The 23,735-nt window shown below is 43.9% G+C and overlaps 1 protein-coding gene and 1 long non-coding RNA gene across 2 annotated transcripts in view; one reads left to right on the top strand and one right to left on the bottom strand.

The window, feature by feature from the left end:
- The first annotated feature begins 945 nt into the window (after nucleotides 1-945).
- On the top strand, nucleotides 946-5,764 carry LOC147101651 (uncharacterized). The gene is made up of 2 exons (XR_015073331.1): nucleotides 946-1,031; nucleotides 3,929-5,764. It is a non-coding gene; the product is annotated as an uncharacterized LOC147101651 (long non-coding RNA).
- ubac1 (UBA domain containing 1) overlaps nucleotides 5,220-23,735 on the bottom strand; it is a 50,791-nt gene continuing 32,275 nt past the window's right edge. Inside the window, exon 10 of the mRNA XM_085965383.1 lies at nucleotides 5,220-22,782. Within this exon, the coding sequence (XP_085821509.1) occupies nucleotides 22,667-22,782 (116 nt within the window). The 3' untranslated portion in view covers nucleotides 5,220-22,666. The remainder of the gene's footprint in view (nucleotides 22,783-23,735) is intronic.

Here is a 23,735-nt window from a genome sequence, read left to right as displayed (position 1 = left end):
CACGCGCTTACTAACTCTCGGCAATGTCGGAGTGCATTGGGTGTTGTATTTCACAGTCTCTCCTACTGGTCTGGAAGAGCCCAATAAACGTGTATTCAGTCAGCCCATTACAGTTAGGGCTTTGCACACCTTCCCTCTAACCACAACTTGTATTTATATAGCGCCTTTAACATAATAAAACATCCCAAGGCGCTTCACAGGAGTGTCATGTAAAACAAAATTTGACACCGAGCAACATAACAAGTAATTAGAACAGGTGACCAAAAGCCTGGCCAAAGAGGTAGTTTTTAAGGAGCGTCTTAAAGGAGGAAAGAGAGGTAGAGAAGCGGAGAGGTTTAGGGAGGGAATTCCAGAGCTTAGGGCCTTGGCAGCTGAAGGTACGGCCGCCAAGGGTTGAACGATTATTATCAGGCTGCTCAAGAGGCCAGAATTAGAGGAGCGCCGGTATCTCGGAGGAGGGGGAAGTAGGGGAGGGGGGAGAGGGGAGGAGTGGGGGGGAGGGGAGTAGGGAGGAGGGGGGTAGGGGGGAGGGGGGTGTTGTTCCCTCTAAAACTCGAATATGTGATAAATACTGCACTAGCTACTTCCCCCTATCATAGAATCAAAAAACAGTTTGCATGGAGCGGTGTGATGGAGGGAGCCTTACAGACGAACCCTGGAAACAGATTCTGGGAAGCAGCAGTAGTGTTGAGTTGGTGAGCTTTGCTGAGTTACCATATTCGGACGGGATAAAGCAGGTCCCTCTTTGGCCGGCTGGGTTAGGGTTGCCAACTCTGGTTGGACATAGTCCTGGAGGTATCATCACATGACCGCCTGCCTCCAACAGCTTATTTCCACCCCGTCTCCAATGTACATTTTGTAACTAATGAAACATAAGTGTTCAAAAAAAAATTGTAAGACACACACTTTTTCTTAAAAGCCTCTGTAATTTTTTTCCCCCAGGGTTGCTTGCAGCAGATTAACCTTTGGTTCCTGGCAATCCTGAAGGGTTGGCAACCCTCGACTGGGCGGAGAGTGTCAGTGACGTGCAGGTGAGTCACTTGCAGGTCAAGAACGGAACCAAAATCTTTTGGTTCAGCCTAGGCAGCGAGCTCATTTTCCAGAGGGTAGAATAGTGACTGATCATTTTTAAGCAGCTGCTCGGTCATTGAGCAGCTGGGAATGCTGGGGTTGCGATGTTTACAGTGCCGGGTTTTGTGAAGTAGCTCAGAGCTTCTTGGCTGGAGGGATCACCACCCAAATATATCTCATTTTAAACGCGCACGGTAACTTCATAAAAGATCAGCAATTAGACGAGCGCATAGTGAAAGATTTTCTAAAATTATGTGGGATCTTTCTCTGCTGTCATGAAGCATTGTAAAACAAAAAAGCCTAGCAACGAAGAAGTTCTCCTTTAATTGTGGATCTGTTTAGCGTACACTTTATATGTTAGATAAAAGTTTTAGCCTGAAGAGAGGGAGAGGAGTAGTTTTACTTTATTTTATGTGGGTCGAGACTTGCATCATGCACTTTTTGGTCTGTATTTTGAGGTGGTAATGATGGCGAAACTGTCAGCATTTGCCGTCATTACCCCTCTGAAACTGATGGCAGCTTTGGAATTTAGCGCACGCGCATCTAAACGCGGAAATCCTGAAGTTGCGGTCAGACTTTCCCTGCTCCGCCACGGGTTGTGCTCTGGAACTGCACACAGACGGCAATCTGTGAAATCAGTTGAACTGACAAAACCTTCAGCTTTTCCGCTGTAACACCGCTGTTAAACACCCCATAAAAAGTTAAGCTTTGTTGGAATAGGTGTAACTGGGGTTTTAACAGTGTATTGACTGCTGAACAACCGTTTTAGCCCTGAAAAATGAATTTTATATTTGTGGAATGTCAAATTTCTCCATTATGATAGAATATTACTAGATTTTTAAAATAAGATATATATATTTTTTAAAGTTTGTTTTTGATACTTCAGCGCCTACCTTAATCCCATGTGTTTGTCCCAATCCTTATTTCGTTCCCCGTAAATTTTTTAAAAAGAGAATTGATAATCAGTGCTTTTTATTTCCTGGTTTGCTGCATGTGAGAATTTTTCAATGTGATTGGCTGCTTACACAGTTTGATGACATCACTGCTGCTCTACACTGGGGATCCCCTTTTGACAGCCCTACAATCAATTTACTGTCGAGAAAGCTAAAGTTTTCGCCACAGAGATCGCAAGATCTTCGTGGGCAGCTTTCTTAGAGGTCAGTGGCAATCACCGCTGCCCACAAATTCCGGGCCAATGTATCACACTTTGTCATGCATGCAAAACAATCTCAAAAAACAAAGAGAAAGCCAATAATTTCTCACTGGCTTTTCTGACCTTGAGAGGAGACAAGAGTTACAGCTAGCCCCCTACAGAGAAACAATTACTTTCTAATTGACCTCAAGATGTGCCTATTTAAAGAAGAAAGACTTGCATTTCTGTAACACTTTTCACAACTTCCCAAAACACTTTACAACAGTGACTACACTTCATTGGCTGTAATGTAGGAAATGTGGCAGCCAATTGGCGCACAGCAAGCTCCCACAAACAGCCAATGAGATAATGACCAGATAATCTGTTTTAGTGATGTTGACTGAGGGATAAACATTGGTCCCAGGACAGCAGAGAGAGCTCCCCTGTTTTTTTGAAATAGTACCATGGAATCCCACCTGTGAGGGCAGACAGGGTGCAGTTTAATGTCTCATCTGAAAGACGGTACCTCCGACAGTGCAGCACTCCCTCAGTACTGCGCTGGAGTGCCAGCCTGGATTAGATGCTCAAGTCTCTGCTGCGGGACTTGAACCGATAACATTCTGACTTGAGTACTGAGGTAAGAGTGCTACCAGCGAGCCATGGCTGACACCGATTCACAGCAATTAGAGGTTGTGGTACAGGCCAGATAGAAGAAACTTAGAATAGAATCTCACAGTCCAGCTTTTTAACAGAACAGTGCATTACGTAGTAGAATAGCCCTGCATTGATCAAATAACAGCCTCTTAATTGATCAGATGCTACACCCCTGGAGAGGCACCAACTATCCTCAGATATGCTTGCTCGGTTCAGTAGAACCTCCCCATTCTGATGTTGGTTTGAATGTTTGACCCCTGCTCACCCAACAAGCTGCTGTACATAACACGCTGGGCTCGTAATTTGATCCACACCTGCTGTGCTTACCTATTAAGCGGACCAGCAAATGCTTTAGTGCAGCGGTTCCCAACCTTTTCCTTTATGCGGACCACTACATCGTCATCAAAAGCTTTTGCGGACCACTAGCCGTTTAAAACATTTTAAACATAGCCTATGGCTGACGGGAGGCAAACTTATATATCAACAGGTATTAAAAACGCAGCAGTTTCTAATCATTTATTACGCTCACTCACATTGCACTCGTCACAGCGACATTTACCTGCAGCAGGCCTACCAGTGGGGAAAAGATAACACTTACCTAATGAGAAGGCTGATGTTGTTTCGCAGACGTCAAACGCTGGATGTCAGGTTCCGGCGATGACAGTCTCAATCGGAGTTTTAAGTATTCACTGCTGTATTTTCTCCTCACTTTTCGCTTACTTTTGTTTGTTGTGCTGAGTTTCATTTTCTGATGTCTCACTGTCATTTTGACCATAGTAGAGAGTTTGCTTACGCGTGCCAGATAAAAGCCACCGATCCATTTTTTGATTCCCGCGCTCTAACCGTCGAATTTTCTAAGAGCGTCGGTTCACATTGACCTCACGTAAAAGCACCACGCTATTGAAATTCAGAGAATCACAAGGATGTTTGTGAAGCATATTACATTGCGAATAATAATGTAATATCGAATATGATACATACGAGGTACACGTGATTATATTATTACAGTATTGTAGGAACGGAGGTTCCTATCTGAATAAAGGTATTCGACTCGATGAATCAAATCAACAGGTTTTAATGAACAACGAAGTTAACAGGGAAACTACAGGAGAAACGGTACACAGGTCTAATCAGCTTGCTGGGCACTCGACGACTGCTGGAAGATTCTGGAAGCTGACGTCATCGCATTCTTCACACCACTGGCGGTCACGTGATCGGCGTCATGATGTCATCACGTGGAGTGCAGGAAAGTACAATACAGTAGTTAACAGGCAGTTTAAAGGTGCAGTCCGCGGCTGCACTACACTGTAGTTAAAGGGATTATTACTAATTGTTCTGAGACCCTTGGTGGCTCTGCCACAGTATCATAATTTTTTTTTTTTTGCGGACCACCTGCAGTACCCTCGCGGACCACAGGTTGGGAACCACTGCTTTAGGGCAATCACTGGCATCCATTACAAAACCCAACATGGGTGTAAACCTGCACTCAGGTGTATATGCAGGAATGCTGGGGAAATCAAGGCCCCGATTTTAACTCCAGGTGGATTCCCCGCTCAGGCCCAAGTTAAAATTACAGCCTGGTCTCAATGACAGCCTCGGGCCGCAACACACACATGTAAAGAGGGACCCTGTTGGCTCCAGGCGCGTGACCTTGCTGCCTGCTCAGGAGAGCAGCTTAAAATCGCAGATGTTGCGATCATGGCGGTTTTCGGACAGGTAACAACCACGCCGATTTTAACTGCCCGCCCGCCAGGTTTCTGCTGAGCAAGTAGGGTTAAAATTGTCTGGGGCCCACCAGCTTCTGCTTGAGGTCTTAGCTTGTGTGGAACTCTTATAGAATCAGAGTAGTACAGCACAGAAGGAGGCCATACGGCCCATCGAGTCTCCGTTGGCTTTTTCGAAGAGTGATCCAATTAGTCTCACTCCCTCACTCTTTCCCCATATCCCTGCAATTTTTTCCCCCCTTCAAGTATTTATCCAATTTTCTTTTGAAGGGTACAATTGAATCTGTATCCAGCACCCTAGCAGGCAGAGTTTTCCAAATCCTAACCACTCGTTACGTAAAATGTTTTTCCCTCATGTCGCCTCTGGTTCTTTTGCCAATCACCTTAAATCTAAGCCCTCTCGTTATCGACCCTTCAGCCACTGGAAACAACTTCTCCGTATTTACTCTATCTAAAGTATAAAGCTCTGTATAAGTATCAGTCACAATGGTTTTCTGTTTGCAATCCAAAACAACAATTAGCTGACCTGTTCATATATTTGAAACAATTAAAAATATTCACGCAAGATATTAATGTAATTGAAGAAATTTTATGGTGGTGTATTATGAAAGCAATTCACAAAAAAAAAAATCAGAGGCTTTTATTTTTAAATCTTTTATTGCAAATAAATAAATTCCAAACATTTTGTTAAACAACCTGAAATCATTGTTCACATTAGTACCTGAACCGTGCACTTCACAATCCACAAAACCAGTTCACAGTCACTCCAACTGGATACAGGGGTACAGGAAACGGGGAGGGAGATGCGGCAATGGTCTGACTTGGGTAAGAACAGCTTCCAGTAACTGGGCTATGGGAATTTTTGTAATCAGGGCAGGGAAAAGACACACAGATGCACCAGGTGCAATTTGGAACTGCAATTCACTGGTCTGCTGAATGCCTCGAATCTCTGAGGATGAGCAGTGCTGCTTGGATAAGAACCCTCTCTCTTCCCCTGCCCACCAGATACATCCAGAATTACATTATAAAAGGGACTCTGACATTACCAAACACAGTTTGTAAGATTGCATGATTCCCTAACAGTCCTACCAGAGAATCATACAGTCTTATCATTCTCCTGTTGCTTTTGGATTGCTGTAAATGCTGGAGTGTGCATGGTTAATTAAAAATTTTTTTTTTTTTTTTTCAGGTAAAATTAAAACAGATTGTCATTAGTAGCCACAGACTGCAAGTAGTAGTCGCAGGGTCCTCACCTGGAATGCCTCAAGATATTTTTCTATTAATGCAGTGTCATCGATTCCTGACGCACCAATCTAGTGCAGTATACCAGACTTACTGGCCTGCTCATACCCAATGACAGCAGAAACACCCCTTCTCCTGGGTCCCCTGCAATGGCCTTGTGAATGGGCTAAGCTAGTGAAACTGATGGGAGTACACAATACAAGGTGTCGACTCTGTGTCTGTTCCTGGCTCACACTCCATTTTCTTCTTTAAAGTGGAAATCACATTTGTGTTATCCGGTAGGACTGTTGGAGAATCATACAATCTTACAGCACAGGAGGAGGCCATTTGGCCCATCGTGCCAATGCCGGCTCTTTTGAAAGTCCCACTCCCCCTCTCCTATGGGCCAATATTGAAAATGGAAACATAGTCGACTGGGCATTAGCAGTTGATCAGGTTTTCCGAATTGGCTTCCAGTGTTACAGAAGAACGACAGCATAAGGTAGTATATTAATTGGGGCGGGGATGGGGAAAGAAGTGGATAGATGCCTCTCTTAAAAACCTGGGGAAGAGGGTAAATGTAAAACTAGTTAAGGTTAGCCTCCCTTTTTCATCTTCAGCTGAATGGCATAATACAAATCATGATTCTTATGGCTACAAATACTTCTTCGCCCCTCCAATACCCTCCCCACCACAAAATATTTTTGTTTCTCCCCCCCTACTCTGCGAGCTACAGGGAACTTGGCTGAGAGTTTACAAAGTCGAGAAAACTGTCCACACCCAGGTCCACAGCTGAGCACATTCCGCACGGTACTTCTACCAGTCTATAGGTAACTCCCCACAATGCACGGTGTAGGATCAGGTGGAACGGTACGTCCTCAATGCTGTGCAACTAGAGGAAGATGATCTCGGTCTACCAGGTGCAGTACATCTCAAAGGTGGCAGACACACCTGGGGTTATGGAACTTGACCCATATCTGGCAAATCATAGTGCAGCAATTAACTTGGTTATGGCAGAGCAACTCAGGAGTTAGTGGGTGAGTAGCCAATGCCAACTAGAGCTTTAGCAGCACAGGGAGAAAACATCCAACACATCTGCAGTTTGATTCGCAAAAAGAAATCCCCCTGAATAGAGACTGACCATGAACGCAAGGGAGGAAATAAAAGGGTCATCGACCTGAAACGTTAACTCTGTTTCTCTCTCCACAGATGCTGCCTGACCTGCTGAGTATTTCCAGCATTTTGTTTTTATTTCACATACTATAGTTGCCTTGTCAGCATCATTCACATCCAGAGAACAGAAAAAGCCCCCAAAAAGCAATTAGGTGCATCTACTCTATCCTTCCACTTCTCACTATTGTCCTTTGTTAGTTCAGTGGTCACTGGGAGAACCCACGCTGCACTATGGAACTTAAATCAAACAGGTATCAGAACCCCACTGGAGTAACATGTTGTATGTCAAATACCACCATCCTGGGGGAAGTGAAGGAGGGCAGAATTCAATATGACAATTCTCACACCTGGCCAGAATTCTGCTGGCTGCATACAGCATATTACTCCTGGGACATATTATGTTCCCCTGTTACAATGTCCCATTTTAACCCGATTCCAATCGGGCTGGTGCAAATCTCGCAACTCTTTGTCTCTCTCTCCACCCACCCCCCACCCCCACCTTTCTGTTCACAAGTTATATCCAAGGTCACATCAAATGGTCTGTTACAACCCAATACTGTAACTAGATTGAAAATGCAGCACAGTTGAAATAGGATGGTTGAATTTGACCTTCCAACTATCTAGTGTACAACACACAGCAACAGTTGATTACTTCTCAAACTGCTAGTACATTCATCTCTCCGTCTCCTCAGTGACCAAGCTCATTATTTGAGGGACTAGCAGTTTCAAACACAAGACGGGGGAGGGGAAGAAAAATGCAGCCCTGGTCTCTTCCAGAAATGCACAAATGAAACAGAAAAAACAGCATAGTTAGAATAGAGAGGAAATGAAATAATTCTTCAGTTCAAATCATAAGACTAACACAAACCCATTCAAGCGCAAACACCTTGTCTAATAGAGTGGTAAGATGCATTTTCAGTTCCATCTGCTTTTTTGTCACCATGCATAGAATGTCACACAGATGAGAACACTGGTATAAATCAAATTAAACAGTGATGCTTACAGCACCCAAGATATATTTTGCAAAAATAACTATGATATAGGCGAGTGCCAGAAAGTAGCAAATACAGTTGTAGGAATGGGACACGGGAACAATTTGCAGGAGGGAACACACAACTAGCTAGTGTTTTTTTGGGTGAAGATCCATGGTCAATAGTGATAATCGAGGGGGTCACAAGGGCTTGGTACGTCCCTGTATCCAATACTGGAGCATACAAGTCTGACTCTCACTTCCCTGTCGAGGCTCAAACCAGAGTACTGCATCATGCAAATCAAGCCAGTCATGTAGCTGGTGTTCAATGCAATTGTATGTCTAACACGCAAAAAAAAATTATATATCACTAGTGATCGGTACACAAGTGCGGGGAAAGCTCCCACAGTCGTTTTTCATAAAATCAGCAACAAAGGTTACATTTTTCACACTTTAACTGGAGGTGGAACAAGATCAGAGAGATGCAGATGGCAAATAAACACTCAGCAGAATCAGAAAATTAGATTAAGATGTGGTTGAAATGGAACATATTTGAGTACCCTGCATTCAGTGTGAGAATATGCCTCTTTCTGCCTTAATCAATCTGGCAGCTCCATGCAGACAGCTGGAGGCATCACTTTGAAAATAAGATTGTCCTGGAAGGAAATATATAGAATCTCATGACTTGATATATATTTATTTCAGACGCCTTTTCAATTGGGGGGAAAAATATCTGAATCAATGCATACTTCTACAGAGCAAGTCAAACATTCTGCCCTTAACTTGAAATCAAAGTGGCTGTCCATTTAAAATATCGGAGGGAACTCTACAGTGGCTAATGGAGGTTAATCAGATATTGCTGGCCACTTTTGATAAGTTATTAAAAAAGGGATAAATTGATGGCTACTGGAGTACAACTTCTCTGGGGATATGCCGGTTCCAAAAGCCATTCACAAAGTATTTGTCCTTACACGCAGGGCCAGAGAGCAAGTTGAGCTTTCAATCACTCAAAAGCAAAATACTGCAGATGCTGGAAATCTGTCTTTAATGTTCCACACCAAAGCACTTGCATTTGGGTGCAAGGTCATAATGTTCAGGCACAGTTCATTTTTTAAATGTTTTTTTATAAAAGATTGCTACCCTTCTCCCTCTCCTTTCCACATGCACCAAGTAACCAATCCTTCAATAAAAAACAAAAAATGGTGGAAATACTCAGCAGCTCAGGCAGCATCTGTGGAGAGAGAGAGAGAGAGAGAGAGAGAGAGAGAGAGAGAGAGAGAGAGAGAGTGTTAAACTGTTTCTCTCTCCACACATGCTGTCTGACCTGCTGAGTATTTCCAGCATTTTCTGTTTGTTTCAGATTTCCAGCATCCGCAATATTTTGCATTTGTATTAAGGAAGCCTACATTTGTTTATAACCAATCAGTTTGAGTAAATTAAGAGACTCTCGAGAGAAATCCCTCAGTCAAAAAAATGAGAGAATGAATGCCCCTTCATTTCCCTCTCATCAGCAATCCATTAAGAAAATGACAGTAAGGCACAGCTTTGAAACCTGTGATTGCTGACCATCAGTTTTATCAGGGGCTGTTATGGAACAAGGAACACACACACACAGGCATTCTCCTGTTTAGTCAAGAATAATTACAGCCCCTGAATGCTTGGAGCGGTAACTACAATACCACTGCCAAGCACAGGACTGTAAACCAGCGTGCTCACGTGCACTAAATAAAGGACTTTTTAGTGCGCTAGAATGCCACTCACCTTTCCCCCAAGTGAGGTTCTGTTGTGCCTAATTCACAACATAAATATGCCCATGTTTACAGCTCTTTCAAACACTTTTTTTTGTTTCAATTTTCTCCTCTTACCCCGACCGCCCCAAAAGATACTGACTCTCATTTATATGCTGTACCGGAGGAATACCCTGTGGAATCTTGCCCGAGCATTCCGTGCGGGCCTGGGCAGTGAATGTCAGCAGGCTATTCGACTCGGAGGGCATCACAGATCCAGATCTCACCTCATGCCCACACACACGCACACTTTTCCCCCCTCCCTCGCCCAAGGTTGAAGCAGCCAATAGTCGCGGTCTCAAATCCCATTCAGTCTACTGCAACTAGATTTGATCAGAAAACACAGTTTGAGATGTTCAATTGGGCCAACCAACCTCAGTAAGTTTTTTAAAAAACCCTTTGAGATGGACGGAGACATCATCCTCGTCAAGGTGACAGGTCCCAGAGTCAGACAATGGAATATCGCCCCCCCCCCCGTTTTACACGCACTCTCAGTATCTATTACAGTTCCCACTGTTGATGTTTAAGCGATTTGCCCGCTATAGCTGGGGGGGGGGGGCGGTATAACAAGTAGCGGGAAGGCAGGATATTAACGAAGTAATATTCAAATTAATGCCACAGCCCTACTGAATTTTGCTGTAAAAAATGAACAGAAATTTCAATAAGAACGCGGAGGACTTCAACACCACTGATAAATATTTTCATTTAACGCCAGGCGTTTATTAATTTATACTTTTCAAAATGTGTCTCTAAATGAGGGGCCCTTCTACTTGCTTACCACCTTAAATGTCCCCGCTCCTGACTGCAATCATGGAACCGTAGGACCAAGAGTACCATTAAAGTTCTAAAAGAAAGAATTTGCATTTATATAGCGCCTTTCACAACCTCAGGTCGTCCCAAAGTGCTTTACAGCCAATTAAGTACTTTTTGAAGTGTTGTAATGCAAGGAATACTGCAGCCAATTTGCACACAGCAAGCTCCCGCAAACAGCAATGTGATAATGATCAGATAATCTGTTTTAATGATGTTGATTGAAATATTGGCCACAGGACACGGGATAACTCCCCTGCTCTTCTTTGAAATTGTGGCCATGGGATCTTTTACACCCACCCGAGAGAGCAGACGGGGCCTCGGTTTAATGACTCATCTGAAAGAAGGCACCTCCGACAGTGCAGCACTCCCTCAGCACTGCACTGGAGTGGACTGTCAGCCTGGAATTTTGTGCTCAAGTCTCTGGAGTGGGACTTGAACCCACGACCTTCTGACTCAGAGGCGAGGGCGCTGCCCACTGAGCCACGGCTGACACTATGCTACTTTATTGTAGCGATTTCACTGCAGGGAAGCTTATGGAAACGATCTTTCATCCAACTGAACAGGAGAGGACCGAAGTGCCAGAGCAAGAAAGGAAAGCGACACGACAAAGTATGCCCCAAATAGCCGGCACGTTTAATGTGTTATAAGCGATGCCTTTGTAATTTAATCCAGTGGAAATGGCAAGTAGTCAGCACCCTTTGCCCGGTATAGGCAGCTACCCCAAGACCAGTATCCTCGACTACCCAGTTCAAATGCACAACTTTCCACACTAAAAACATTGTGAATTCTCTGAACCATCATCCTCGGAGAATGCCAGTTTAATACTGAATGATGAGCAGCTTTGTGCTGTCATCTTGCACCCACTAGGAACTAGGTTGAGTCTGGCTTAAAGCGAGAGTGTCACAAAGAGACCACTCCAACATATCGGGTTGAATTTGAGGTCCCCCACTTGTGAATGCTGATCTCATTTATTCATTTCTGCAGAGTTATGTTCGACTCTGCATAACCACTGGCTACAGAATCTCTTCAGAACAGCCAAAGGTGGTGACCGTCCCACTGCTGAACTGCCACTCAAACCCAAAGGCCATTAGACTCGATACCCCTCGATTGAACCGGAGGCGAGTAAGCTACTATGTTCTAATCAAGCAAACACAGCACTCGGAGAAACCACATCATCACCAGTTATAAAATACTATTAAACTACTTCACGCTGCTTTACTGCAGACGTGACCTTAATGTCAGGGAAAAGTGCATTCCACAGGAACTGTGTCACTTTGTTATGGCCCAAGTAGCACCAAACTGCAGCAACCCCAAACCGGGCTGGCTCAACTCGATCACAATTCATGTCTGACTGTACATGTGGAAACCCGTCCTTTCTCTGTTGCAGAAACTGTGTCCTGAAAGCTGGAGGATACAAGCCTCTTCTCGAATATTTACTAGCTATGGAATTTCCAAATCAGAAGAGAAGTTACGATTCTTATTCCACACCCGAAACCTCAACAGCAAATATTGCAACTTAATTGCAGATTCAGGACAAGCACCAGAGCTCCGAGTTATGAAACAAAGATCACTGAAGCTAGATTATATACTTGCAATATACACAGAGAAATCCTTGATTGAGAGCAACAAAGTGAGATGGTTAGAAGCACAATGCAACCCTGCAGCCAAGTGTTCAATTGTCTATTTTTATTCTACCCCATTTAGTTGATGAGTCAAGAAGCCAACCTCAGACACGATCAATACTGAGTAGGCGCCACCCCCAGACCTCCTGTCCACTGTTCTTTGCCAGCACTGTTAGTGACCTGCCTGCCTTAGGCAGTGACTAACTATTCAAGCAACTGAGCTGCATAGTTATCATAGAATCATACAGCACAGGAGACTATTCAGCCCATAGCGCCTGCGACAGGTTTTTACAGCAGTGGTGTGTGTGTCTTGTGTTTTTGGCCAGGGTTATGAGACAGAATTTACACCAGCACTGTACCCGGGTAGCAACCAGTGTGAATGAGGAGTCAGTGAGAACACGAACCTCTGACTTTAAAAGGATATATAAAAGTAACTCCGCTGCTTCACTTGTAGGACTTGCAACATTCTGAACAGATTTGTAAAAGTATGCCCCGAAACTAATGAAAAAGCCCAGAATTTAGCACCGATACCTGGCACTTGCCCATTCTAAGGATATTCTCAGCATGAAGGTCCAACTGAAGGAAACCCACCGCACTTAATCTTTCTGAATCTGCAAGGTTTTTTTTTTATTAAACTGTCTGGATTATTTTTCCCCCCTTTCTTCCCCAGCAATTTTCTCCCCTCCTGGGGTAGGCTTCCATAGGCTCTGGTGACCTCCAGAACCTCACATACACGGTTCTCATTATCATAAGGGCTTTGACAAGTGTCGGCAAGCTTTTCAACCCTGGGAGGCTTCACAGCCCAATCCAATCCCGTCCAGCAGCAGACATCCCTAATTCTTTCTAAGCAAAAGGTCAGTGGATAGTGATCAGGAGCAGAAATCCTGCCTAAATTGCCTCCTTTCTGGGGCACGCAGACCAAATGTAACCCCGGACTCCCCACTTCCAACCCATCCGAGTGCAGCTAACAGAACACAAACCAGGGATCGAACCTTTGGTCCGTATGGCTGATTAAATCACTTTTAAACAAGTGTTTGCGCCTGCGTTCTAGCTACAGGTCTCTTCAAACACTTGCTTGTAAGTGTAAACCTTTTATCATTTTGCATTAAGATAATCTTCATTGTAAAACTAATTGCGTAAGATTTACCAACACATATTAGAGACACATTTGCTTACAAGATTTAGAATAAAACGTGATTCATAATATATTTCTCGCCCTCTCTCTTCTGGCATCTCCACATTTCATATCACTTTACAGAGATGTTCGAACACAAATCCCAATATTGAATCATTTTCGATGAACTCGGAACAGCTTGCAAATTCATTATCCAATCAAAATGGCTCAAAACTGCTTTTAGAATACACACCTTATCCCTCACGTTATAGACCCTACTCGGGACCCAGTGATATTTGGCAAAGTACAGTTCCACAATAATTCAGTAAACTACAAACACAATTCAAATTCCAAAAGCCCCGTGATCAACTCAGTAACCATGGGTACTTTAAAACCCTTTAGAGGGAGTGCAGCGAAGATTCACCAGACTGATAGCTGGAATGTCAGGAATGACGTATGAGGAGAGATTGGGTCAATTGGGCTTATACTCGCTGGAGTTTAGAAGAATGAGAGGGGATCTCATTGAAACTTATAAAATTCTAACAGGACTAGGCAGACTAGATGCAGGAAGGATGTTCCCAATGGCGGGGGAGTCCAGAACCAGGGGTCACAGTCTAAGGATAAGGGGTAAGCCATTTAGGACAGAGATGAGGAGGAATTTCTTCACCCAGAAAGGGGTGAACCTGTGGAATTCTCTACCACAGAAGGCAGTAGAGGCCAATTCATTAAATATATTCAAGAAGGAGTTGGATATATTTCTTAAGGCTAAAGGGATCAAGGGATATGGGGAGAAAGCAGGGACAGGGTACTGAGTTTGGATGATCAGCCATGATCTCATTGAATGGCGGAGCAGGCTCGAGGGGCCAAATGGCCTACTCCTGCTCCTATCTTCTATGTTTCTATAAAACGGAAATAATGGGGAATATTAACCATTCTTTTCTGGGGGGGTTCGGGGATATCCTGTAACTAAGATGGGCTTGACTAATTACTGGGCAAAATTTAGTTCAAAAAGGCCACCGCCAAGTAGCGTTCGTCAATCTGTCTATAAAACAAGAGGTTTATTCCCATCTGCAGCAGAGGAGGATTGTCATGTCGCACCTCTCTGAGGTTGGAGTGCTGACTGGTAAATGCCATTAATGTGGCAACTGATTCATGTGATGCCAGAGCAATGGAAATACGCATTTCTCTCAGCACAGGCCTGGGCACAGTAAAAAGAACTTGCATTTCAATAGCACCTTTCAAGACCTCAGTGCTTTACAGCCAATGAAGTACTTTCAAAGTGTTGTCACGGTTGTAAAGTAGGCAACGCGACAGCCAATTTGCGCACAGCAAGCTCTCGTAAACAGCAATGTGGTAAAAAAAAACACCAAACGGATTGTGTGATCATTAGGAAAAGTGATGTTAGTTGAAGGATAAATATTGGCAAGGACACTGGGGAGAACTCCCCCACACTTCTTCGAAATAATGCTGTGGGATCTTTTACATCCACCGGAGAGAACAGGCAGGGCCTCGGTTTAACGTCTCATCTGAACCACCAGCAAAGCAAGACAGCTTGACAGTGTATACCCTAGCCAATGTCAACACTCCACAAAACTAACATGACAGGGATATAAACTTGGACGGTGAAGAGCTACACATTTGAGGGGTCCTGGGAAAGGATGCGTTAAGAGTCGGAGATAGTTTGATGGGTCTTCACAAAGTGGCAGGGAGGAAAAGGTGTGTAGGGATGGCATTTTTGGAGCTTTGTAGGAGTAAGATCAGACGGACGCTGATCACAGCAGCGTCAATAAGACAGAGAAAGGGCAAGAAGGGTTGCGAGAGAGCTTAGAGGCGAGAGAATGATGGCATGAATAAAACCTACTATTTTTCTGTTTTTAGCAGGCACCCAACAAATTTCTCCATAATTAGAGAGGCTACTAAATAAAACAGCCATGAAAAAGACACATTGGTCACGGACCAGTGTAATACTCGAGCTTCATCAGTCAGGTAACTTTGCCCAGCAGTACAGATCTGCTTACACTGATTCACACTGTCCCATTGCCAAGTATCTTTCCTGCTGCAGTCAGGCTTTCTACACGCTGTCTCTGCCGCTGGATAAGTGCATCACTGGCATAATTTTTAAATAGCTCTGGACATTGAGATCACATTAGCCAGGATGAGTGCACACTTTGGCTAAAGGTCACTCCATTTAAAATAGATTAGCCATTGGGCCTCAATGTAGGCATTACACTGCAACAGTACCACACCTCGATTAAATCACATGTCACTATACATCAAAACCAACACTGGGAACAACCAAAGCTGCAGATAACCATTCGTCATTTTCGAAGACTCACTTTCCAGCAAATCAGGTTAAAACAAACCAACAGCAAGAAGATATTCACAAAATAAGTTTTTCCCCATTTTCTACACATTCCTACATGGACGTATCATCTACATTTAAGTGAAAGCATGAGCTAAAGAGAGGATTTTACCGAGGGGAATAAATCAATTAAAAAAAAAAATCAGTTCAATGACCTGATTTTGTGCGAGGGGAGGGAGGAATGTAGATTTTTTATGGATGGGCTGAATGGCCTTCCGCATTCACATTTATCGTGGTTAGTTCTTTCAAATAAAATATTTTCAGGGGCAAGATTGGATAAAGGTACAGCTACACAAGTTGAGACTTCAACTGAGCTGCTAACTGGACTAAAGAAAGATCTACATAAGGGTAAACAAAACACCATGGTCCAATTCGACTACTCTCGAGTTTAAATGAAAAAACCCATCAGATCTCAATTACACAATGTTGGCTCAGTGGTAGCACTTGGTCAGAAGGTCACAAGTTCAAACCCACTTCAGGACTTGAGCACATAAATCGAAGCGGATATTTCAGCGCAGTACTGAAGGAACGCTGCATTGTCGGGAGGTACCCTCCCTTGGGCGAGATGTTAAACTGAAACCTTGTCTGCCTGTTTAGTTGGATGTAAACAATTCCATAGCACTTCAGAGAAGAGCAGGGGCGATCTCCCCGTGTCCCAGTCAACATTCATCTCTCAATCAAAGCCACACAATAAAAACAACAGTGACTTCACTTTGAAAGTAATTCATTTGCTGTGAAGATGCCCCAAGGGTGTGACCAGGCACCAAGTTCTTGCTTTCTAAAACTGTTGCTTTTCACTAGCCCAGCTCGAATATAACCTGATGGAACCAAGTCAAAATTAATCTTCACATTTCCCCTCCCTTCTTCATGTCATTTGAGTCAGGCACCCTACTTTCCTTCTCTCCAAGATAAAAAGGTCACTTCCTTTCTCTCCAAGATAAAAAGGTCACATTAACATTCAGACTGACATGTCGGAGAACTGGCCAAACTATGGAAATTGAAGCAGGCAAATTTGAACGACAGAGGCCTAGGATTAAAACCCTCAATCTTATCAAAAGCAAATCCTTCAGCTGCAGTCAACATTGCCGGTTTCTTAAACAGAAAATGCTGGCAACAGCCAGCTGGTCAGTCAACATCTGTGGAGATAAGTTAACTTTCCAGTTGTGGATTCTTCGTCAGAACTGGTATTGAAACATTAACTCGGTTTCTCGCTCCAAAGCTGCTGCCTGACCTGCTGAACGTTACAGCATTTTCTGTTTCAGAATTCCAGAATCGACAGATTTTTTTTTTGTTGCTTTTCTCCGTTATTCACACTCAGAGGATCCAGATCGACAGTGTCAAACATGACACAGACGAATTGGAGAAGGAAAGCAAGGGATTTTCCAGTCAGCAACTGGACAACTCAAGTGGCAAAATGTACCAAGGAAAGATAATAATCCACATTTATCTAGTGCAATTAACAAAGAAAATCCCGTGGTGTTTTTGCAGATAGGTATAATTAAGCCAGATGCTGAGGCAGGAAGAGATCTAGAGGAGTGACCAAAAGTTAGATCAAAGAAATTGGTTTTAAAGAGTTTTAAAAAAAGTGGAGATTTAGAGGGCAAGGGAGATAAAATCTTTTCCAACCAAGGGGAGCATGACAGTTTGGGGCCCAGAAGGCCCAAGGCAGAGCAAGGGACTGCTTGGGAGCAGATTCGAGAGATAAATAGGCAAGGGAAAAGTTAGAGAGAAATTTATAGACGTAACGGGATTGTGAATTGAATACATTTGGAGTTGGTGCAGATCAGCGAGGGGCGATGGGACAGGATAAGTGCCGCAATTTGGAACAGAGGGGAAATCAGCGAGGAGAGCATTTAAGTAGTTAAGTTTGGAGGTGACAAAGACATGTTGTGGAGGAGGAGGAAGCAAGTGGTTTTGGTGATGGATGGATGTGGGGTTTAAAGCTCAGCGACTTAACAGTACATCAAGACTGTGAATGGTCTGGATCAGCCCTAGTATGTGGCTGGGGGAGGGAATCAATGCCAAAGGAGTGGAGTTTTTGGCAGGGAGCAAAGGCAATGGGCTAGATTTTCGTGGAGCCGTCAGGCGGGGTTTCAGGCGCGTTGGGGGGAAAAATCCCAAATTTGGGGGTCCCGACACCATCCCGCCCCACATAAGTTTCAGGGGCAGCAGGTACCCGCCCCGCACTGGGACCTGCTGAAACCAGGCGGGAAGGGATTAGTGCCAATTAGCTGCCTGTTAACAGGTAGTTAACAGGCAGTTTTTAGCCTAATCCCTATTTTGAGGGGTGTCGTGTGGGATTCCCGACAGCTCCAAACCACGCCAGGTTAGAGCAGGTGGGCCGTCGGGTTGAAGGGGTCGCGATGTCGGTGCTCAGGTGAGTGATGGGTGCATGAGTGTAAAGGTAAGTGTGTTTGGTGTGTCTAAAGTGTGTAAAGAACTTTTACTTACCTTAACAGCCTTTCTTCCTGTAGCTGTCGGGAGCGCATCACTCAGCCGGAACTGAAAGCTGAATGGCTGCGATCTGTGAAAAGTGACAGCCTTCAGCTTTGAGTGCCGGTGAGAGTTCTAACTGAGTCTGTGCAAAAGGACTCATGTTAGAACTCAAGAGTGTCAGTGTTTCACAGCTTCAAACAGCTGTGAAACACTGATATTTCATCGGTCAAGAACTCTTGACAGATGAAATGTCAATCTGTGACGTCACCTGTTGCCGGGTGGCCCTTAATTGGCCTGCTGAGCCCGCTGGGCGGGCTCAACAAGGTCAATCAAGGGAAAATCGCGCGGATTGGACGGACGTCGAAGTAGGCGGGTCAAAAACCCGAAAGGGGAAGTCCCGCCTTCTTCCCGACAGGTTTGGGAAAATCTACCCCAATGGCTTCGGTCTTCCCAGTGTTGAACTGGAGGAAATTGTGACTCATCCAAACTGATGTCAAACTGCTAAATAGATCAGACGACAGATTCTTCAACCCAACCAGAGACCAGCTTCAGCAGGTCACCAGAAGCACAAGCTTTTAATTTAATGCGACATAAAAATCAGCACAACAACCAACATACACTGCATCTTAAGAAACTTGGCATTCATTTTTGTTTAGCCTTGCCGAGCTGCAACCTAGCCTGTGTTTAACTAGTCATGCAACTCAAGTTTTACTGCTGAATTAATGATAAAAGCGGCCTAGTCAGACTGGGGTGTTGGCCGAGAGCACCTACTGCAAGATCCAATCTGGTGTCTGCCGGTTCCAGAAACACCACCTGCTGTAATACAGTCGACATCTACTAGTGGTAGCTCAAGCACATTTTACTGAATTCAAACATTTAAAAAAACTCTCCTTTCCCACCCCCTCCCAAAAAGGTACCTCTGATTAGAAGTAAAGAGAGAGACTATGAAAGCTGGAAATCAAATAAAAACTGGAAACGCACAACCGGTGCGTCAGCACCTGAACGAGAAAGGTTGATATTCTAACTTAATGTGCCTTTCACCGTCACATGCTGATTAACCTGCTGTGCGTCTGCACCATTTTCCCTTCCTTCTGATTATATCAGTTAGTATTAAAAGGGTTTGTTCCTGCAGCAAACGGATGCTGCAATTAGCCCCTGGCAGCAATTCCCAGTAACTGAAATCTGCATTGTGCAGCCGTAAGCCAGAATGGGGACGAGGAGAGGTTTTAAAGTGTGAATCACTAACATTTAAAAGACGCATATAAAACTGCCAATCAGAAATAAAAGATTTTATTTGATGGCACTCAGTTTGAAAGCATTACACTTGGCAAGAGGGGGAAAGTGCCATTGCAAATTTCAAACATCTTTATTTTGACATTCGGCTATTCTGTTTTTGTTTTAAGCACCTCGCCTCTACAAATAATGGAACCCTATCACTGGATATTGATGAACCAAGTACCGGGCAGTCTCGTAAAGGGTTTTTGACAGCTTCCAAATCGAATGGACAATGGGTGTCATGTTGGGGACCACCATTATCCAGACTCTACAGACTCAGAGACTGGGTGGGGGTGAGAATGAACGAGTGCCAGCGAGGACAGAGGGGTGTGCGGTTTCCAAATCCTTACGCAAATTAATTATGATTAATAATCATTTAGTGGCAACACATACACAACAGGAATTTATCATTTAGCCCTGCTGAGAGGCAGATTCCAATAGACTGCGCTGTAGAATGGGCTGTTTCTCAGCTTACAGGTGGCAAGAAGATGCTGCCAGATCACACACTCGCGCGAGCAGACACAACTTTGGGGAACACTGGATTCTCAATTAGAGGCCCAGTTTCAAATATTCATACACGGGCCTCTGCCAGAGGGTGAAGTTTGCTATTTCTAACTCATTTGCTTGATGCAGGAGGAGAGGATAGGTAGTAGGAATGGGAAGGGAGTAAGAAAAATAAAATCAATCGGACGATCCGTTCCAGAGCTGGGAATCTCACCCAGGGTCAGCACTTGAGGAATTGTGAAAGGACTGGATTGCCCCATTATTCCTGAGTATTCGAAAGATTAACTTTGGAGTGTAGTAAGAGGCCAATAATCAAAACATGTAAGCTGGCAGAGTGGAGTAGCACGAACGTGCAGACACGATAAAGTGGTGGAACACGGGCTCGATTCCCCTGATCAACCAATCTCAAAACATACCGCTAGAGGCCGTAGAGGCAAGGACAAGGTTACACAGCACGAATTGAGGATTGAACCAGTCACCTTAATCTGTACAGCCCCGCCTGCCTCAATGTCTCACACACACAGACTAGGCTGTGATACCACCCCCAGTGTCTAAATTGCCTGCTGACACTCATCGTTTGGGCTCATACATGAATGATTGTCGCTTTGATGAGTTACACAAGGGAGCCAGGCACCCATGGAGCCTTGCCCCAAGCAAAGAATCAGCATCTCCTGGGGGGCGGGTGGGGGAAGGAGATTTGAGAGAGAGAAAAGAGAGCCTCTGGTCTAACTAGAATGAAGTTGGGAATACTGGAATGCAGGAAATAATTCAGTTTGTGGCGTCAAGACGCAGTTCAACCAACCATGGGATTTCAGTTCCTGAAGTCATAGCAGCAATTATTTTCTACATTGCACAACTCCTCGTCAATAATTCTACACATCCCTTTAAAGTTGCACTTCAGGCAATGAAAGCCGTCTCCTGGGCAACCAAATCTGGGTGGAGACAATTTGGAGGCAGGCTATCGGGTTTGGTTCAGTAAGGAAAGTGACGACGATGAAATCAGGCAGATCTTTTCGAAAGAAACAGTCGGAAATTAAAAGCAAGTCAACTAAATTCCAAAAAAAAGCAGCCAGCCAGTCGCAACCCTGGCATCTCCCCCTTTAATGCAAAACTTTTGACAATTCTTTCAGCTAATATAAATACTCAAGACCGTTCACACTGCTCGGCCTCGTCTTTTAAAGCACCGCTAGTCTCACACGCCGAAGTACAAACCCAAGCAAAGTCTTTCACCTGATGCTCTGGTTACAGCGAAGCAGGCATCAGCCTTTAAAATAGACAGCCCCTGATGGGTTCAGTACAATTCTTTTACGAAAGGAGAACACTTATAAAACACAACCAAGCACCACGGAGGGAAAGAATTGCTTTCGTCTTCTCATGTAGGGACACCGCCAACGCTTTCAAGAACAAGGCGCTTACGATTTCGCTGCACAAGGGAGCAAAAGTACTTCTTCCTCCAGGTTTCTTTATTTTGACGGAGTCTCAGTTACTGGTTAATGTTACTACTTATAGATACTCTGGCACCGAAAGGCAAGCCCCAGCATCCAAATCACTTCCCTTTAATACACAGAGCACTCCTCCAGCATTCAAATCCCCAAGGCCAATTTTAGTACCTCGCCCATTGTAGGAACGATATTTTAAAAAGTGAAACTTCATTTGCTAAGGGCAATCATCGATTTCAGCAGCGGACAGATTCTTCATCCTACCTCACAATGTCTCTGGGGTTTAATTTTTCCCTCATTTCGTAGAGTGCAGGCTGGTACATAGAAAATCCAGGCTGTCACAAGTAAAAACTTATCTGTACAAGATCTCCAAATAGTCCACTCTATAAAATCAGCATTTATAGATTCCTTACACACAGGGGTAAATGAGCACCATGGTATCATGTAGTGAGAAAAGTGGCTACCCTCCAAAGCTGCGAAAAAAACATTTCTTTCCAATACTGTGTGAAGATTTTTTTTTTTTTTTTTTTTTTAAAAAGCATTAAGCAGGAGGAGCATTCTGCATATTAAAGAGACAAATTTGGCACTGCGAGTCTTTGAACCGAGGACATCCCACACACATACACACACCCCGATGTTGTAAGGTGCATCAAACAGAACCTAAACCTGCATATTGGTGAGTGACATGAAAAGAAACCCTCGCTCATCTACAAGTATCACCTTTTATTTTCAATACTGCAATCTCTGCTGCCTGCAGGACCGCCGCCTTCAGTCTACGTAGCTGCTAATTTTGAGGTTCTTGTCGAGGACGAACGACCTTGATAACCAAGAGCGTCACCGCTCTCCACATTAAGATTTTCCGAGTTTGCTTTGGTGCATTTCTGAGGGAAGAGTGCTGTGCCCCAGTTTACCAAAAAGTCGTCCTCCCCTTTTAGAAGAGGTATAGGGTTCAAAAATTGAGACAGTCAAACAATAGTAAACGTCTATTTAGTGGAACCCACGCCTTTTACCCTTTGTTCTTTGGCTGTTCTCAAAAGTCCAAATTCCACAAGACACAATTGCTGCCTTTTCCCCAGCAAAGTGGGATTACTATTTTCTTTTGTTTTTATAAGTGTTCTCTTTTGCGTCTCGAACTCTGTGCAATTTACTAATAACCTTTCCTTTAAATTAAAAACCTTAAATCAAGGCCCGTTAAGCACTAGATCCAAAGGCAACAGTAGTTAAGTGGATGTAGTTGCAAGCTACCCATATCAAGTACAAACAGGGTCCACTAGTGAGCAATCCACGAAAGCTCTTCTCAGGAAATACGACACCCTTTTCTGCAGACGAGCAGCTGGCTGAGCACCTCTGTCAGTGTGGCGGGGATGCCCTACGTGCGGTTCAGAGTCTGGAAGATTCGAGAAATCTGCAGCATCACAGGACCCGTCTCAGGATCATTCATCCACTGAGTGCTGTTCAACGGATTTTCCAACATATCTTCAAATGCTGCAAGAGGGGAACAGATGGGGAGAAAAAGTGAATTGCAGGCCAGAATAGAGAAGTGACATTCTACAGCAGACAACTGCAAAGAATTAGAAGATAATCTTTTAAAATAATCTGAAGGAAACAAACAAAACTTGATCGTAAACCGTGACCTATGTTCTCGCTATTAAATGAATTTTACAATGTTTTTGTTAAATGAATGCTTTTGTGCAGATCAGATATTTTGCAATTCACAAGCCAAATTAGTCATGTACTGTGACATAAGTCATTTCTACATGAATGGCATGATTTATGAAATATACTGGGCGACCTGCTGGTGTCGCTGTCCAGGGAGAGTATAAATACTCGGGCACGGGCCCAGCTTGCTCAGGGACATTTTGTAAACAGGAACTAGTGAAGGATAACTAGACTTCCATGTTGTGAAACAGTCGATTAAAGCCTTGTTTAATACTCTGACCAAGTGCCTAGTAGTTTTCTTACGTCATACTGTATAAACTGCATGATTTACTAAAACAGTATATTTAAGACACATGAAAAAGTATATTTCTTTACCATTAAAAGATTGCATTATTCAGCTAAGTAAGTGAATGCAATTATGACAAATGAGCAGCTTCTGCCAAGAAGGAACTTCAACACCAGGATCACTGCTTCATTAGATTCATCCTGCTGGAAAATCAGGCTTCTTCACAAACTCAAAATGTAAGTGTGAGCAAAGCTCCCTCACAAGAATTCCCTTAGGGTTGGCAGGTGAAGGGCAGAAACTATTCACAGAGCAATTAAATGCCATGAGAAATACAGGGCCAGGTGACGTGTACTGTAAAAAAAAAACCCAGTCTAATCAAATAGGAAGCCATTTTTTGTAGTATAAATTAGAGTTTTGCATGAATGACAGCGCTGAAGGATAGAGAATGGCTAAAATCATTCCTTCTACCTCTTCGAGTAAGAGAGAGGCTTAA

Source organism: Somniosus microcephalus, chromosome 23, assembly GCF_052327205.1.
Source record: "Somniosus microcephalus isolate GS21.2 chromosome 23, FLI_Smic_1.0, whole genome shotgun sequence".
Classification (NCBI taxonomy): domain Eukaryota; kingdom Metazoa; phylum Chordata; class Chondrichthyes; order Squaliformes; family Somniosidae; genus Somniosus; species Somniosus microcephalus.
Note: the sequence above shows the minus strand (reverse complement) of the source record. Positions and strands in the feature narration are given on the sequence as shown.